We start from the raw sequence: 18,008 nt of genomic DNA, 5'->3' as shown, positions 1-18,008 counted from the left end.
TCTGGACACACGGGTCTTTTTGCCTGGATACTGCGTTTCCTCTTAATTTGAGATTTGGTCCTGGCTGTTTTCTTTTCCTGACATGTTTCCCTGATATTGTCACAGACTCCCTTTCTACTTCTAGAGAGGCCTCAGCATTCTGTCTGAAGAGGCATCCCCATCCCTACTCCATGACTGTGTTCCCTTTTTTTTTGAGACAGAGTCTCGCTCTGTCAGCCAGGCTGGAGTGCAGTGGCACGATCTCGGCTCATTGCAACCTACACCTCCCGGGCTCAAGCAATTCTCTTGCTTCAGCCTCCTGAGTAGCTGGGATTACAGGCATGAGCCACCACGCCCAGCTAATTTTTGTATTTTTAGTAGAGACGGGGTTTCACCGTGTTGGCCAGGCTGGTCTCAAACTCCTGACCTCAGGTAATCTGCCTGCCTTGACCTTCCAAAGTGCTGGAATTACAGGCGTGAGCCACCACGCCCGGCGTTCCCCTCTTTTTTTTCATTCGCCAGTGATCAGAAGGCATGTGTCCCCTTTTTTATGCTTGAGTTTTCTACAGGGCATCAGCCATTGTACGTATGTGTTTAATTTTGTCTCTATTTCTTACCAGAGTGATGCCTTGTTGAGGCAAGTGTGCTGCCTAGAACATTGCCTGGCCCGTAGCAGGGATTTGGAAATATATAAATAAATAAATAGAGTAGATGGTGCAACTTATTTTAGACAAGATCAATCTGGGAAATAGTGCCAGGATCAAATTGTGATTCTTTAGTGTAAGAATCAAGATGAACCTGTTTAGATATGATATTACATCTTATCCTGTCAGGATATGTACCAAGAAGAGATCCCAGTTTATGAGTATGTGGGGGAGAGAATTTTTTGAAAACATTCCTTTGTTCCTAAGGTTCACTTGTACATTGGTTGCTTGGAATTAATGGCATACCACATTTTCTAAAAAAGGGTTCTTATATTGATCCAGAAGAATACCTACCTCAAATTCAAGAAATTCAGGCACATGTGGAGGAGATATTTCCTGATAGATGACCCAGCTCTTTTATTTATTTCTATCCCTCCTTTTTTAAAAATGCTTTAAGTTAGCTTACAAAGAGCCATGTACTCATTCAAGTATTTAAGTGACAACAAACATTTGAAATCTACTGCTAAGCTGGGGGAACACAACACTGAATAAGATAGACACCATCTGTCTTCACTGCAGTCTCACAGAGGAGGCACACAGTAAACACAGAGCTATACAAATAAGCGTTTAAAATTGTGGTAAGAGCTATGAAGGAGAACCAAGGAAGAAAAGAGGGTGGTTCTATTTAGGAAGTCTAGCCCATGAGTCTACCTTCTATTTCTCAAATCATTGATTTTCTAGAAATGTTCTAGGCAGTTTGCGGCCATAGCCAGGGCCATGGAGAGTCCAGCGGGGCTGTGGGGGAGAAGGGAGGGAGGGCCCTGGGGCTGCCCAGCGTCTGGGTTGTGCTGCTGTGAACTGAGGTGCTCCTGTTGTAGTTCGGTCCTTTTGTAACGTGAAGGATACGACAATAACAGAAAAAGCTTTCCTCTACTGGATGTATGAGTCCAAAAGGAAAACCAATGGGTCTAGTGGGACAAGATGTGGAATCAAGGAGTAATTTAAAAGAAAAAAAAAAGACAAAAAGTAATGGGTTGACTTAAAACAGATAAACAAATGCATAGGATTTTTTGGTATTTCTTTTTCCCATGGCATCTCTGCTGAGGTCCTTCATGTTCTCGGGCGCTTCAGAAATTTTAATACACGTGGTCTCTAACTTGTACTCAAGTTACACATTTCCTGTGGGAGTGACCATTCCTGCTTTAAGCGCCATCTCCTGCTGACATTTCCATGGAAATATGGAAGTTTTAGGGCAGAGGTTCTTAGATGATATTCCAGCAAAGTCTTAAGTGAAAACTCTGTGATGGTTAGGACTGACTATAGGCACTCGAATCAGACAGATATTCAGATCCAGGCTTTGAGCCATTTAAGCAATGTCCCTAAGCTCTAATTCCCTGCTCTGTGTGGAGAGGGGGAGACACTGATAATACCTGTCTCTTGGGCTATTTGGAGTACATTCTACCCAGCATGTAAGACAGCACAGTGCCTCGAGTGAGGAAGTTCTCAGTAAATATGAAGTTGTCATTAGAATTACTGTGAAAGTGCCTGGAAGTATCCGTTTAGGTTAGCAGACACAGTGACTTTTCAAAGCGGATGTGCTCCTGGGGAGGATAAATGGTGCTGAGTGTTTGCCTAGGGTCCCAACTGAGACAGAAGAAGAAAACCCCCTTTTACTTTACTAAATGGCCAGTGCTGATAGGACGTCACTCTGGCTAATATTTGTTAATGCCACTTACTTTATCAGTGTTATTAAATAATCATTATGTAGCTTAGGATGCCAATGCCAACTACCAATGTAATACCTTTTCCCTCTTTGGAAATAAATTGTTCACATTTCCAAAAATCCAGCTTATAGATTAAGAATTTAAAAATGGGGACACTATATTTAGTAGTGAAAAACGTCTATGGTTAATTTATTCACACTTTAGCTAATTAAAAGTACCATAAGACCATTTTCTGGGGCTAATTGGCTATCTTATATTTGGAAAATGTTTCGGGGATATTGTTGGGACAAAGGTGTAAATCAAGGAGGAACAAAGCATTTGTGTGTCTGAAATGTAGGCTCAGTTGGCTCGGCTCTGTACAAGAGACAAACCTGTCTCTAGATGCCCTCTCTTGGGCTCTCGAACTTGAAGCAGGCCAGAGAGTAGATGATCATGTTTATAATGACTGTGAGATTTATTTCTCTTGAAGTAGACTGTTGATAATTAATAAGCCAAAAATTGAAATGCCGAGAGTATGCCAGTTTGGATGATATTCTTTTCTTGGTACATATATTCTTGAAGACCACAGGAGCTTCCCTCTTGTGGGAAAAATTAATCTTTTTTGTTTGGGGTTTACTTTTGCCTGTGTTGGTTCATTTAAAAGTCCTGGAGAAATGTTTCCCTGTGCAGTGAAACGAAACACACTCAGACTACAAAGCCTGTCATTCTTAGCAGTGCCATGGTATGCACATCAGTTAGACTTGATCAGCACATCAGCTCCGTAGGATATGTGATGTACTGGTTACTAGACCCTTGGTTTTCCTTTGATTTGAAAGTTGATGAGAAAATCACAGTCATATTCTCCCAGTTGGCTCAAATGTCTCCCTTCCTTACATACATATCTAATAGTAATCTTTTCTTAAGATTATGATGAATTCCAGCCTAAACTTTGATAAATAATTTCTAAAAATTCTCTGTTTCTTAGCAACTCTGGGATATCCTGGTGACTTTGCTGTTTAGTGACTTGGTAAACAGTGGTAAATTACTGTTTCCTGGAAAGGTGGCACTTGCAGTAAGGGACCACAATAAGTTGTCGTGTTTTGGGGTGGAATATTCAAGCCCCATCCAGTTAGGTAGGGGTTGTTGCTGGAGGGCAACATGGATGGGGCAGGGTTGGAGGGCCCCAATAGCCTTTGTGGTGTGTGCTGAAAGCATTCATTGAAGTGGGCAGTGTTGATTTTTATTTTTTAAATGTGCTAAGGTACTGATGGTAGCCTTTGATTTAGAAGTAAGCTTATGATATATTTTGCTGCCAGATTCTATTTGAGTTTAAAGCAGTATGGTGGCAGAGATGATCATATTTTGGAAATGGCCACAGGTGGCTGGAACAAAATAGAGTAACACAGACATGCTTGAAGGTTGCAGTGGTTTCCTTTGGACAGTTACAAACAAGCATCAAAGCAGCTCCTCAAATGCTTGACATCATCGTTTTGGTCTGTCTTGCCAGCTTCAGGTTTCGGTTACATTTTTGCATATTTGCTTATTGAACCAGAAAAAAAAAAAAACCCATGATTTGAGTTTTCTTTCTTTTGCTATGATCCTTCTATTTCTTGACTTGCAGAGCACTACTGAGCCTGCGGCGGCCACCGAGACCCTGGCTGAGGTACCCGAACATGTGCTGCGAGGACTTCCGGAGGAAGTGAGGCTTTTCCCTTCTGCTGTTGACAAGACCCGGATTGGTGAGTGCTCATTCTGTCACGGAGCAAGTCAGGCAGTAAAGAGCAGGTGGCAGTGAGGCTTCCTGCAGGGGCATGTCACGTAGGGAGCGCACCATAAAAGCAGCGATTTGCTCTTGACTTAGAAGATTATATGGTATTGATGCATTTTCCAGTCAAGAATCCAGGTTGGACATGGGTTGTAAAAATAAAACCAGGAACACACACACACACACACACACACACGTGCGTGCGTGTAGGTCCCATCCCTCTTGCCCAAGTGTCCTCCTCCTCTGAGTCTCCCTGCTGAGCCTCACCCCACAGAACGTGTTGTTCCCTTCTCCCTGATTTCACCATGAGGAGCATGATTGTACCATTATATTCACTTCATTGTTTTGTAATATTTTTACACTTGGCCCTGTTGTTGCTTGTGAGTGCCTTTATTTCTTATGTATCTTTGTGCTTCCAGTACCAGCTACTTTCTGGACCCTCTGTAGATACTTGAATGAATGACAAGCTGTGAGTGTATCTAAATTCTTCTGGCTGGGATTTCTCCTTGAATACACACCAAGCTTGTGTGTGTTTGGTCTTTTTGTGGCCTAATCTTTAGACAGAAGCTAAGGAAGTAAATTGTAAAACTTTAGTCAAAATACAGTCTTGGAGTATATCATATTTATATCCCTGTTTCTTTTTTTTTGATGTACTTCCGATATTCCAATTTATATGTACATATGTATGAAAAAATTTTAATACATGCTTTTAAAAATTCTCATTGGAAACTTATTCATTGAGCAGTTTGAACATATTGTTCAAATGAAAGTGGTTGATTTTATAGCTCAACTGATTGTTAGTAGTGTTGTCAAATGCAGTTCATAGCGGACTTACAGAGAAGTGGAATTTGTACATCCTAGCAGGATAGGACTGGCCCAGCCTTTACCCCCCATTCTGTACATGAGGAAACTGAAGCCAAAAGGTGAGGGAACCGATCTAAAGTGATGCTGTGTGCCAGTTCCTTGACTGCCGGGCCAGACTCCTGCCATTTTACTGCCTGCTTGCTCATTATATCGCTTTCCGTTATGGTCAGTGCATAGTAAATAGAAATAACCCTAAGAATACTGTGGATGAAGAGCTATTTTGGCTGTTAGAAACTCTGAAAAGTGAGCCGTTCCAGTAGCTAAGTTTTCAGGAAGCTTAGTTAGGCAGGAAAGGGTTTTCTACTTTAAGCAAATGAACTTCAAAAATATTTATTCATAAAACTGTATTTCTAACCCTTTATAAGAACAAGTCATGTTCATTAGAGACAATTTGAACTTTATAAACAAGCAGACAGAGGAGTTTAAAAATCAGTTGTAGTTTCACTCCATTCCAATATTTTTTCTCTTCAGTTATTGTGACTGTGTTATTCAAGTATTTGTGATCCTACTGTATGGGTAGTGTTACACGTAAAACATTTTAAAAGTATATAAAACATTTTTTTCTAATTATAAAACAATATAGGTTCTTTATAGAACAGAAGAGTATAAAGAAGAAAAATAAAAATCCCCATTGAGGACTTGACTTAATTTAACTTGATCTCAGGCTATTTAACATTAGCTTGATTTAGGCAGTCTAGCCTTTTAACTATTTTGTGAAACTTAATCGATTTTAATGGTTTCAATCTTTAAAATAACCATGATACATTATAAAAATACTGATTTTATTTTCTAGGTGTCTGGGCCACTAAACCAATTTTAAAAGGCAAAAAATTTGGGCCATTTGTTGGTGATAAGAAGAAAAGATCTCAGGTTAAGAATAATGTATACATGTGGGAGGTAAGAAGTAATTCTGATTGTTTTTCAGAGTTTTATGAAATAATTATTCTGTTCTCTCAGAATTTGACATTTTGAATTTAAAACAATCGTTTTAATGTGTTCTTTAAAATCAAGAATATTTTTATTAAAGAGAAAATGTGTTTCCCTGGATACAGACTGCTATTTATATATGCTTTTGTATTTTGAAACTGCTTGGCTGTCCTCAACAATAAATGTCAAATCCATGTTTTATATTGCTGTGTCCAGGGTGTTTTGCTTTGCAACTAAGACCTTGACTTCCTGTTTGATGGTTTGTCACTTCACAGGCCGCCACATAAACCCCATAAAAGACACTCTATGGTGGCTGCAAAGAAAGCACTGTTAGGTTCTTCTCTATATTTTAGAAAGTAATTTCTGTGTTGCTAGGATATTCAGTTGGATATATTTAGCATATGGCACATATATAGAGCTTGTAATTTTTCAGGAGTTTTTCATCTATTAATTTCATGTTTTCCCAGCAATTCTGGAAGACAGCAGGGCATCTGCACACTCCTTTGAGAGGAGAAGCAGTCAGGAGACAGAGCTGAGCTCTCCTTCCCTGGGGGGCTCCACCCGGGAGGCCTGTAGATGCAGAAGTAGAATGCATCTCTCCTGCCTTACTGGGAGGCAGTTAAGGTTTTCATTGCATTGCCTGAGTTCAAATCCTACCTCTAGCTTCGTGACTTGGAGCAGGGTACATAACCTCTGGGCTAGAAAACCCTCAATTTAAAAAATATAGATAGAAGATATCTCCTAGGATAGTTGTGAAGATAAAATTTGTCGTTGTTGCTTTTGTTGTTCCCTGGGGTATTGCATAGGAATTCAGCATTTGTGATGAATTTAGTTCACGTCAGCGCCCCCTGGAAGCCCCCCTGAGTTCTTATAGGAGCTCCATGGTATGACTCCTTTTCAAAACAAGTTAAGTTTTTGGATGGTGAGGAAAAGCATTCCTGTCAGATTGTCTGAAATTGAATCACATCTGTATTTTCACACATTAACATATAAAAGCCTAAAAATAAAATATGGCTAGGAAGTGTGTGGACACTTTTCATCAAGAAGTTCTGTGGCATTTGTATGGTTGAGGTACGCTGCTATTTTTCTTCATGCTCTAAGCTGTTTCCCAACTTGAAACATCTGACAGTTTCTCCCAATAATTTTGAGTTCTTTGTTTCTTATGAATTTGTTATAATGTATCTTCTGACTATTAAAGGGGGGTGTCTTAGGAAATGAGGATTTACCACAAGAGTCATTGCATTCTGTTATTTCACCACTTTTGAGGTGTAAGAGTTCTGCATTTGTAGAAAAACTGCCCGGCCAAAAAATGTTAATTGCTAAAGATAATGCCTGCATGATTAAAAATGTGTTGACCACAAAATTATGCTCCCAAATAAACTGCATTTTTAATTTTAGATGTTTCCCAAGGGAAACTAGCAAATTAGCTCACCAGGTTTAGCACTACGTTTAGTGAGAATAATGTCAAGGAACCAGAAACTGCTTACTCTAGTGCTGTGTTGATAATGCTAATCTTGAACAAATGCCATCAATATTAAACTTAAATTAGTAGTACCTATTTTATCCCATGTAACAACTTGATGTTATTGGGCATATTGTATAATTTATTAATAGTGCTTTTTGTAAATTAAGCTTCATTTGCATTGAGATTCATACATAGTATGACTTGATAGTTGTTGAAAATTTGGAACCATGACTTATTAGAATTTCTTCTATAAACCTGTTAACATCCCATTGTTAATGTGAGATGCTTCTTATATACTGTACTACTAGAGTTTGCAAATCCTTGATAAGAATCCTAGTTCTTATCAAGAGTGGCTTTTGTCTTCCTGCAATTAAAAAAAATCTCATTCAAGTAGTTCTGACTACAAAATATACATTTGTAAGCCTTTTGCTCTGTTAAAATAAAAGTGAATAGATATGACATACATGTGTAAGTATGTATATGGCAAAGGAAGTATCAATTATAATGTAAATATTTCTCAGAAAGAAGAAAATGAACATTGAGGTAAGACTTAGTAGTTTCCCATTAACTTATTCCAACTCTGCTCTTACCCTCAGACCTGCATCAGAATGCCTTGTATTAATGTAACAGAAATGGCTTATCATCAGAATCTCATCTTGGCATTTGTTCTTCCATCAAAGCCCCTAAGACCAGCTTATCTTTTAGCAGCAGGGTCTTAGACCCCAGACAGAATTCCATTTTAAAGCTAATCTAAGACAAAGTGTTAAATTGCTCTCCTTGAGCCCTTGATTATCTAACCCAGTCTTAAGTCCTCTAAGCTTTCACTGAAAACATTCTGTTAAATCAGAAATAACGGGAGAGAAACAGTAGAGTATCCTCAGGGTGAATGCACAAAATAGGTTCTCACAAGAATAGAGCGTTCTTCGATGGGTTTCTGGCAGGGAGCCGCTAGTTAGCTGGCGCTCGGGACTTGGTGTTTTCGTTCTCTTGACTTTCCCCATCCGCGCTGAGTAATCTGCCGTATTTTAAAACCACCTCTGATAAAAGCCTTTTAGATGTACTTTTATGGGATTCAAATTGCTTCTAATTAACAGAACTTTAGAGTTGCTTGGATAAGAATTATTTTAGTAAGCTTTTTTCTTTCTTTTCTTCTTTTTTTTTTAAATACACTTAGTTGTTTTTGGAGCAGTTTTAGGTTCATGGCAAAATTAAGCAGACAGTACAGATAGTTCCCAAATACCCACTGTCCCCACACATGCACTGCCTTCCCCATTATCAATATCCTACAGCGGAGCGGGGCAGTGGTCAGCCCATGAACCTGCACTGACACATCATTATTACCCAAAGTCCATAGTTTACGTTAGCGGTAACTGTTTCTGTTATATGTTCTAATAAATCTTTTAAAATGTAAAATTAATACATGCTCACTGCAACATAATAGAAACAACACAGAAAAATATATACAAGAACATAAAAATCATTGAAACTCCTACCATCCAGGCGCAACCACTATGAACATCTTCCTGAACATTCTTTTAACTCCCTGCTTCGCTGCTTCTCTATTTTCAGCCTCACACATACACTGGTACATTTACAACCTATATGTAGAAATTGATGCAATTGAGCTCAAACAGCACATGCAGTTTTTAATGCTTTTTTTTCTTTCAGTATCTTGTGGACATATCTATGTCTACTACTTATTTACGTTATTGTTTGTTTCTTTTTTTTTGAGACAAGGTCTTGCTCTGTCGCCCAGGCTGAAATGCAGTGGCATGTTCACAGCTCATCCTCTGCCTCCTGGGCCCAAGTGATCTTCCTGCCTCAGCCTCCCGAGTAGCTGGGACAGGCCTGTGCCACTATGTCCAGCTAATTTTTGTATTTTTGGTAGAGATGGGGTTTCACCATGTTGCCCAGGCTGGTCTTGAACTCATGGACTCATGGGCTCAAGCGATCTGCCCATCTCAGCCTTCCAAAGTGCTGGGATTACAGGTGCGAGCCACTGCACCTGGCTTATTTACATCATTATTCCTATGCCTACGCACAATTTCATTGTATACCATTCATGATTTATTTAACCAAGCCTTATGTTGGACATTTAAATTGTTTTAATGTTTTTATGATTATAAATACTTCTTCAAAGTATAAAACTCATTGTATATAAATATGTGTTGACTTGTCTGATTATTTCCTTAAGATGAATTTCTAGAAGTATAAATGTTGTCAAAAAGTTATATACATTTTAACTTTTTATAAATTTTGCCGAACGTTTTCTCTCCAGAAGGACTGTACTATTAATTATTTATACAACCACCAAGAGTATATGTTTCTTGCCAGCCTTTTAAAATCCAGTATTGTTAATCTTTTTAATATTAAATTGTTAAAAATATCAATTTTTCTAGAGGAAAAGCAGTGGTCACTGCTTCTGTTAATATTTACATTTTATTCATTCAGGCAACACATTTTGAGGTCAGGAGAATAGAGGGAAGAAGTAGAATTGCATGTCAGTTAAAATTGACAGATAAATTGTCTCTGTATAATGAGAAGACTTTAATGTAATTTTTAAAAGATATGTAAACTTTTTTATCAGTCAGTGCTGCTATGATTAAATATTAACAGGTGAGTTTTATAGTCCTCGCTATCTCAGTTCTTCTGATTTCAAATTATTTGTAAGTTAAAATTGCAGGCAAGAAGAAGAGAAGTCAACCAGCTGATTCTGCAGAGCCTTTTCTCAGAAAGTACTTTTCAGCTCTCAGTGCTGCTTTCTAGCAGTAGGGAAAGGTGGATCACCAGGATCCAACCTGCCACCTGTTTATTACAGCGCTGGAGCTAAGAATGGTTTTTACATTTTTAAATGGTTGGAAAAATAAAAATGTTTTGTGACATGTGCAAATTATATGAAATTCAAATTTCAGTTCATGAGTAAAGTTTTACTGGAACACAGCTCTGGTCATTCATTTAAATATTATCTATGGCTTCTTTTGCCCCCTAATCACAGAGTTGAGCAGTGGTGATGGAGACCATATGGCCTGCAAAACTGCAAATATTTGTGTGCGGCCCTTTACAGAAAGTTTGCTGAGCCCTGGTCTTGATGTGTAGGGAAGAGTAGCAGTAGGAGTGAATGTGGTGATGTCTGGTTTCAGGTTTGCTGAGAAGCTGAGTGGTTAATAGCAGTGCATAGGTTTTGAATGAAGTAATTAAAGGTGTGGGATGGCTGTAGAACTGGTTGTCATAGAAACAGATGAGCCAATTACATTCCTCTTCTCTCAGGAACTGTAGGACAGACAAGGAAGGACATTGAAGTACAGAGAATTAAGTGATCTTTTTGAACAGGTTAACTTGTACTCAGATTGGCAGCTTGGTCTGGTGTAAAAAAAAAAAAAAACTCTCTGAGAATTTATTTGTTCATTCATTTAACCTCTATGAAGCTTTTAGCACGTACCAGGCACTGTCTTAAGTTCTTGAACACCATGCTTGGCATAAAATGTTTGTGGTGTTATAAACTACTGGTAATACCTCATGGAAATTTTTATTTGTGGAATAAAGATATACTAGAAGTGACCTAGATCTTTCCACAGGTGAGAAATCTGAGTTCTATGTGGCTTCATGAAGTTCCTAACAAATCTGTTAGGAACTTACCCTCATTTAAAAGTAGGAATAAAGAAAAAAAAGATGATCTCACTTGGTAAAAAAGTGTTTCAATGAAAGCCTTTTTAAAATAAAGGCCTTTTTAAAAATAATATTGTTAGAATATTAGTCCTGGAATCAGCCCAGGAGCCCATTTCTTGGTTGCTTATTCAGTCTTCTTCCTGTTAGCAAAGCCCAGAGACTCTTACACTTTTTTTGTGTTGTGGACCTTTTTGAGAATCTCCCCTGAAAGTACACAAATGCACATATGTGCACAAAATTTTGCATGTTACTTATAGGGTTATATGGGATTCTTAAACATCTGTGGTTCATAGATAGAATTTCTGATTTAAGAGTGAAAATAAATTATTTGTCCAGTGGCTGTTCATTGGGGGTCTACCGTGAACCAGTCAACATTTGTCGTGCATTTGTTGCTGGGAGATTTTCCAGAAACATTTGTGTAGTTGTAGTATAAAATCTAGTCAGTCTAATTTTAAAAGATAGGGTCTGTTAGTGCGGCTTCAAGGGCTTGAGAGGCCAAGCTATTTATTTTTTAAACTTGTATTTTAGTATCTCTATAAAAGTAACCTGTGTTTTGGGAAATGTCCTCTGACAAGTGGGCTTATTGAAATAAAATGTGCTATCAACTGTTAGATTCTCTTTTATTTCCTTATTCTAGAATTTTCAGAACATTTTCGAATACGGTGATCTATTAGAATAGTTCTTAAAAGAAGTCTCTGATCGCCTAAAGTAATCTGAGGAGTGAAGTAGTTGATACTGAAGACCCATTTTTGTCTGTAGTCACCAGAAAGTTAATTCTCTAGGATGTCAGTTTTATAATCTTCAACAAACCCTTCAGGTATCTAATTCTGTAACTGAAACACAACTGGAATTTGAACATACCAAGAAGGTATAGTATTTTCTAGGTAGCAATGTCAATAAAATCCTTTATTTCTTAAAAAAAAGGCTTTCATTGAAACACGTTTTTACCAAAGTGAGATTATCTTTTTTTCTTTATTCCTACTTTTTTTTTTTTTTGAGACGGAGTCTCGCTCTGTCGCCCAGGCTGGAGTGCAGTGACGCGATCTTGGCTCACTGCAAGCTCTGCCTCCCGGGTTCACGCCATTCTCCTGCCTCAGCCTCCCGAGTAGCTGGGACTTCTGGCGCCCGCCACCACGCCCGGCTAATTTTTTTGTATTTTTAGTAGAGATGGGGTTTCACCGTGTTAGCCAGGATGGTCTCAATCTCCTGACCTCGTGATCCGCCCATCTCGGCCTCCCAGAGTGCTGGGATTACAGGCGTGAGCCGCCGTGCCTGGCCTATAAATGCTTTATTCAGTCATCAATGTATTATGAATGCCTTTATGCTGATCAATGTATTTTCACAACATCTGGTCATCATTGCTGTCTTCTAATTACAGAAATAATGCATGTTTATTGGAAAAAATTTTCAAGTATATAGGTATATCTAACAGGAAATAAATCTTGCCATATAATCTAATTAATCATTTGCACCACAGTACTTTTTAGTGTCTAAGGTTTCAGCTATATGGATGGACCATAATTTACTGAGTTAATTCCATATTGTTTTCCATCTAGCCATGAATTGGAAGCAGTTTACAGTAAACCACACTTCTGTGAACATTTTTGTATATACATCTGGGTACAATTGTCCAGTGATCTCATTAGAATGAATTCCTACAAGTGTATGTGCTGGTTAGTGTGTGTATATTTTAAATATATATATATATATATATTTTTTGGTCAGGTACTGCTAAATTCTTCACAAAATCAATTTGTTTTCTGTTCAGAGGTGTTTGGGGGAATATCAGTTTTTTCACACCCTTTCCTATCTTTAAGAAATTTTTTTTGTGTGCCCATTTAAAAGGTTAAAATTGTTTTGCTTTCAAGTTATTTTTTATTAACTAAGTTTAGTATTATGAGGTTTTGGCTATGTGTATTCGTTTGTGAATTACTTCTTGGCCTATTTTTAAAAATTGAAGTGTCATCTTTTTCTAGAAAAGCAAGTATTCTCTTTTTGTACATCAGTCAGTATGACTTAGAAGATGCCTTAGTCTCCTTTGAAACAAAATGAGTTATGTATGAATAAAAATTGTACTCAACTGTAACACTTTGCTTTTTGCAAATGGCTGTATTGACCTGAGAGCCAGGAAGTTGTGGCACAACCTATATTTTTATCCTGAGGCAGGTAGATAGACTCCAGCTACCTTGTGAACTGTGCGGTTTTTTTGGCAACTATCTCTGTGTTTGTCTCTGTAGTCTCATCAGTCTCGGTAGCTGTGCCAGTATTCGGGTGGGGAGTGAGTGGGACTTTGCCATCACTGCAGTAAATTAAAATGAAACTTATTATCCCTGAGCCCAGGGACAGTTTATGTTGCAGATGGGGTAATAATGTAAGTTACTGTGTACAGATACTCTCCTTGGTGCCTATGATGATTAAAGTAACTACAGTGCACCTTCTAGCATGGTACCTATTACGCAGTAGGTGCTCATTAGATGTTGGTAGTTCAGTTAACTAGGATGGTCAAGGAAGGCAGTGATACATAGAAGACAAGCAGATCTGAGTCGAAGCCCTTCTTTATGACAATTAAACAGATGACTTTGGGAAAGTTATTTAACTTTTGAGCCTCAATTTTCACATGTTGAAAGGAGAGCTAATAAGCCTGCAAATAGGGTTAAATGAGATAATATGTCAGGCATGTAGCATTATGCCTGATGTTTGACTTTCAAGAGGAAGAAGGCAGTGTTAGGGCCCGGTAAGGTGGATGCTGCCCCTTGGCAATCCCAGGCCTAGACACCCAGGCATGCCCAGAAGAGCAGCATCCTCACCATCAGCGGGGGGAGTGGGAGCTTTGTTCCAGAAGGAAAGTTGCAGTAAAGAGAGGTGATTAATGTGGGTAGGGGAGGGAAGAAGGCATGAGTGGTGGGAATAATGAGAAAGAAATGGAAACATCTAGATTATATCCTTTTCTTCCTAAAAATAAAGTAAAAGACTTATTTCTTTTGCCCAGCACGTCTGTCAGCCAGTTGATTCTACAGTTCTGTTTCAGTGCCTACTCGAGTGTTTTGTAGATTGGTTTTGGGAAAATGTGTATATGTATGCATGTATATACAAAATTAAAGTTAAAAATAGTTGCCAAATAGATGTTCTTTTAAAATGAAGGATGATAAGTGCTGGAAGCATCTGTGGGAGGAATTGGTGTGGGTGAGAAGGGAAGGCTTCTTGCAAGAGGAGATTTGATTTGATTCCTGAAAGGGGTTGAGGTTTTGGTCCTTTTCTTTTTGAAGGCCACTGATATTTCCCAGAGTCTGTTCCATCACCCCTTCATCCTTGCAGATGCTCTGGATGGAGTATGTTTTAAGGGTCAGTTGAGTTTGCAGAAGCATCATATCCTGTCACCCATGTGCCTGGTTCACAATGCGTGTTCACTCCTGAAGTCCCTGCCAACCCTGCCAGAAAGGGACCTGCTGAATTGTATAGCCCTGCAGGGCCAGGTGCCATACTCGATTAGCGGAGCAACCCAGAAAGCTTGGGATTTGGGTGCTGCTGAACACCACTGCAAGCTGTTTTCCTTTCTAAGTCACACTTTACAGAGCATAGTTGTCATTTGTCTCTGTGTATGTATTTGTAAAGCATTTGGAGATCCCAAGCATGCTGACTATAGCTCTTTGTGTGTGTGTGTGCGTGTGTGTGTGTGTGTGTGTGTGTAGGGGTGGGGGGCGCGGGGCAAACAAGCCTAAATAGAAAAATAATGAGAATTACAGTTTTGAATTTCAGTTTTCACCTTGTATTTTTCTTTTCTCTGTCGCTTGTTTTGTTTTTATGAAATGCTTTATATAGAGTACTTGCATATAATGAAAAAGAATTATCCTTAAAAGTTAAAAATGGAGGCATTTTAAAGATACTCCTATTTTAACAAAAGTTTTTTACTTTTCTCCATTTTCAAGGTGTATTACCCAAATTTGGGATGGATGTGCATTGATGCCACTGATCCAGAGAAGGGAAACTGGCTGCGATATGTGAATTGGGCTTGCTCAGGAGAAGAGCAAAATTTATTCCCACTGGAAATCAACAGAGCCATTTACTATAAAACTTTAAAGGTAACAGTGTTAGAATTAATTTACTGTTAGTTACTCTGCTTATGTTTTCCTTTTTCTTTTTTTTGAGACAGTCTCATTCTGTCGCCCAGGCTGGAGTGCAGGGGCTCCATCACGGCTCACTGCAGCCTAAGCCTCCCCAGGCTTGGGTGATCCTTGGACCTCAACCTCCCGAGTAGCCAGGACTATGGGCACAGGCCACCACACCCGGCTGAGTTTTGAATTTTTTGTAGAGACAGAGCTTTGCTATGTTACCCAGGCTGGTCTCAAACTGCTGGGCTGAAGCGATCTACCTGCCTCAGCCTCCCAAAGTGCTGGGATTACTGGCACAAGCCACAATGCCTGGGCCTGCTTATATTTTTCTAATGCTGTCCTTAGTTGTGACTGACAATGACTTTGCAGACCTGGGAGGGATTATATTTGGAAGTGCTTTATCCACACTCTTAAGGTTCTGTGTTTTAATATATGGTTACCTGTGTGTGTCATGGAGCTAAAGCATGAAGATCGTGTTAAGTAATTACACACTGCATCTTTAAAGATACTGATGAGTTAAGCATGTGGCAGCTGCTTCCCTTCTCCTATGACACAGAGGCATTAGGAACTGTCTGGCAGATTTATCCTACTGTAAGAAACTATCAGTAGGTATGGTGGGTCTGTGTTAACTGAATACACACTGTTAGTCTCTGATATTAATGCAGCCTTGGACTAGCTTTTCTTTTCCCTAAATTTTACTCAGAATAGAAATTGAACAGAACATGTTTCTTCCCTTCTGCCAGATTTTTCTTTGGAGATATTAATTGTTGAAAAGAAGAAGAAAGTCATGTTTTAGGATTGGTAATGAGGTTATGGAGCACATTCAGGGACATGAGTGTGAGGAAGCGTGGAGCGTTGCTGCATTTCTTCGTTGAGCGAAGGCCGTATCTCCCTCGTTTTCATGGGTCACATTCTTTAAGAAGACAGATCCAGACAGGCGCAGTGGCTCACGCCTGTAATCCCAGCACTTTGGGAGGCCGAGGGGGGCAGATCACGAGGTCAGGAGATTGAGACCATCCTGGCTAACATGGTGAAACCCCGTCTCTACTAAAAAATACAAAAAATAAGCCAGGCATGGTGGCAGGCGCCTGTAGTCCCAGCTACTCGGGAGGCTGAGGCAGGAGAAGGGCGTGAACCTGGGAGGCAGAGTTTGCAGTGAGCCGAGATCGCACCACTGCACTCCAGCCTGGGTGACAGAGCAAGACTCTGTCTCAAAAAAAAAAAAAAAAAAAAAAAAAAAAAAAGACACATCCTCACATTATACATGGAGATATTCTAAGGCAGAATTTCCAGCCTGTTAAGATGGATGGTTGTTGCTTTTTGCAATAGATAGCAAAATTGCTATAAGGCAAATTTCTCTTTATTCAGTTACTTCCATTAAAAATGTCATAAGTTGGAGAATAGTCTATGGAAAAAATGATCTCCATGGAGTTGAACACTTTTGATGAGCACACATTTCAAACTGTGGCCAGCTTTGCAGTGTGCTGTGTTTTGTTAGTGTAGTGGCAGTAGGCCTTCTGGAAGTTTAGTTAACCTGTAGCTGTTTAATTTTGCTTCATCTTTCCTGACATTGTTAGCCAACTAGACTGCCTTTTATCACGTTTATACCCAGGTCCTTGTATCCAATCCCTGCAGATTTTTTGTTACACTTTCTTATTTAGGACTTTAAAAACCTTGTTTTCCGTTTTTATTCTGCTGGATCGTAGTAGCATGCTTTTCTAGTAGGTATTACTCTACAATTTTCTTATATTGGAGTTTGAAGTTGGATTCAAGAATGCATTCTGTTTCTCAAAAGTATTTAAAGTGAGAAATACATATGGTTGAATCAGTGAGGTAGAATCCTGGTGGAGATGAAATACTAGCTAGGGGATGAATATGAGACAATCAAGGTAATAGGAAGGAAGTTTTGAAGGCATGCAAGCTCGTGTAGATATTAGGACACTGCAATTCCTTCGTTGTACTTCAAGTTAAAATGTGTTCATCTCTGATGCAAATTCACAGAAACACTGAGAATCAAGATAGAATAGTGGTTGGGAGAGTGAACTCTGAAGCCAGACTGCCTGGATTAGATCTTGACTTGCTGTGACCCAAGGCAAGTAGGTGTGACCTTATTAGCTTTGTAACCTTAGCTAAGTCCCTCTGTGTGCCTCAATTCCCACATTGTAAGATACAGGTAATTATGGTATTGACCTCATAGGGTTGTTGTGATGATTGCATGGGTGAATACGGATACAGCTCCAGCACCTAGTAAGTGCTTATAAATGATTGTTGTTATTTTTCACAAGGTGGTATGGTGTCATGGTCAGGAGTGGGGACTCTGGAGCAGACTGTCTTGTGAGCAAATTTTGGCTTCTAGATATGTGACCACGCAAAGGATCTCTCTGTGTCTTAGTTTTCTCATCCATAAAATGGAGGTAATAATAAAACTGCTTCATAGTTTGTTGTGAAGGTTAAACAAGCCAATATATATAAGGTTCTGTGAACAGTTCTTAGTTCAGTGTAAGTCCTCAAGTGTTAACTAGCTATACTAGTACTATTATTTTTACCTTTGTCCGAAATAACATAGTTCTGATTTTTGCAGACCTCTCCCAGTCTTTATCTTTGATATCTGCTCAAGTATGTACAAAGCCTTTCAGATTTTTTTACTAGTGATTATCTAACTGTTCTTCTAGATTAAGTGTTCCGTGGGTTAGGTTTTGTGAAGAAGTTACATATGATGCTCTGTGGGCTCTGTATCTTCTCACCTTATTATTGTACCCAGATAATTGGGAAATCTCAACACTGGTTTTGTTTGTAATATGATTAAAAATGATTTAAAATTCCTGAAAGTTAGCTGTTAAATCTGCTATCTGTTCATTTCTCTGTTCATTAGTTTGGTGAATATTT

At 38.9% G+C, this 18,008-nt stretch overlaps 1 protein-coding gene across 7 annotated transcripts in view; it reads left to right on the top strand.

Moving 5' to 3' along the window:
• Nucleotides 1–18,008, top strand: part of PRDM2 (PR/SET domain 2) — a 126,455-nt gene that overhangs the window by 27,993 nt on the left and 80,454 nt on the right. For 6 of the 7 annotated variants that reach the window (XM_063659565.1, XM_054437871.2, XM_054437854.2 and 3 more), the window contains 3 exons: nt 3,948–4,065; nt 5,749–5,852; nt 14,940–15,092. In XM_063659565.1, the coding sequence (XP_063515635.1) occupies nt 3,948–4,065; nt 5,749–5,852; nt 14,940–15,092 (375 nt within the window). The remainder of the gene's footprint in view (nt 1–3,947; nt 4,066–5,748; nt 5,853–14,939; nt 15,093–18,008) is intronic. The other variant, XM_063659542.1, reaches the window with a different exon arrangement.

The sequence above is a fragment of the Pongo pygmaeus genome, chromosome 1 (assembly GCF_028885625.2).
Source record: "Pongo pygmaeus isolate AG05252 chromosome 1, NHGRI_mPonPyg2-v2.0_pri, whole genome shotgun sequence".
Classification (NCBI taxonomy): domain Eukaryota; kingdom Metazoa; phylum Chordata; class Mammalia; order Primates; family Hominidae; genus Pongo; species Pongo pygmaeus.
This window is presented reverse-complemented; position numbering and strand designations above follow the sequence as displayed.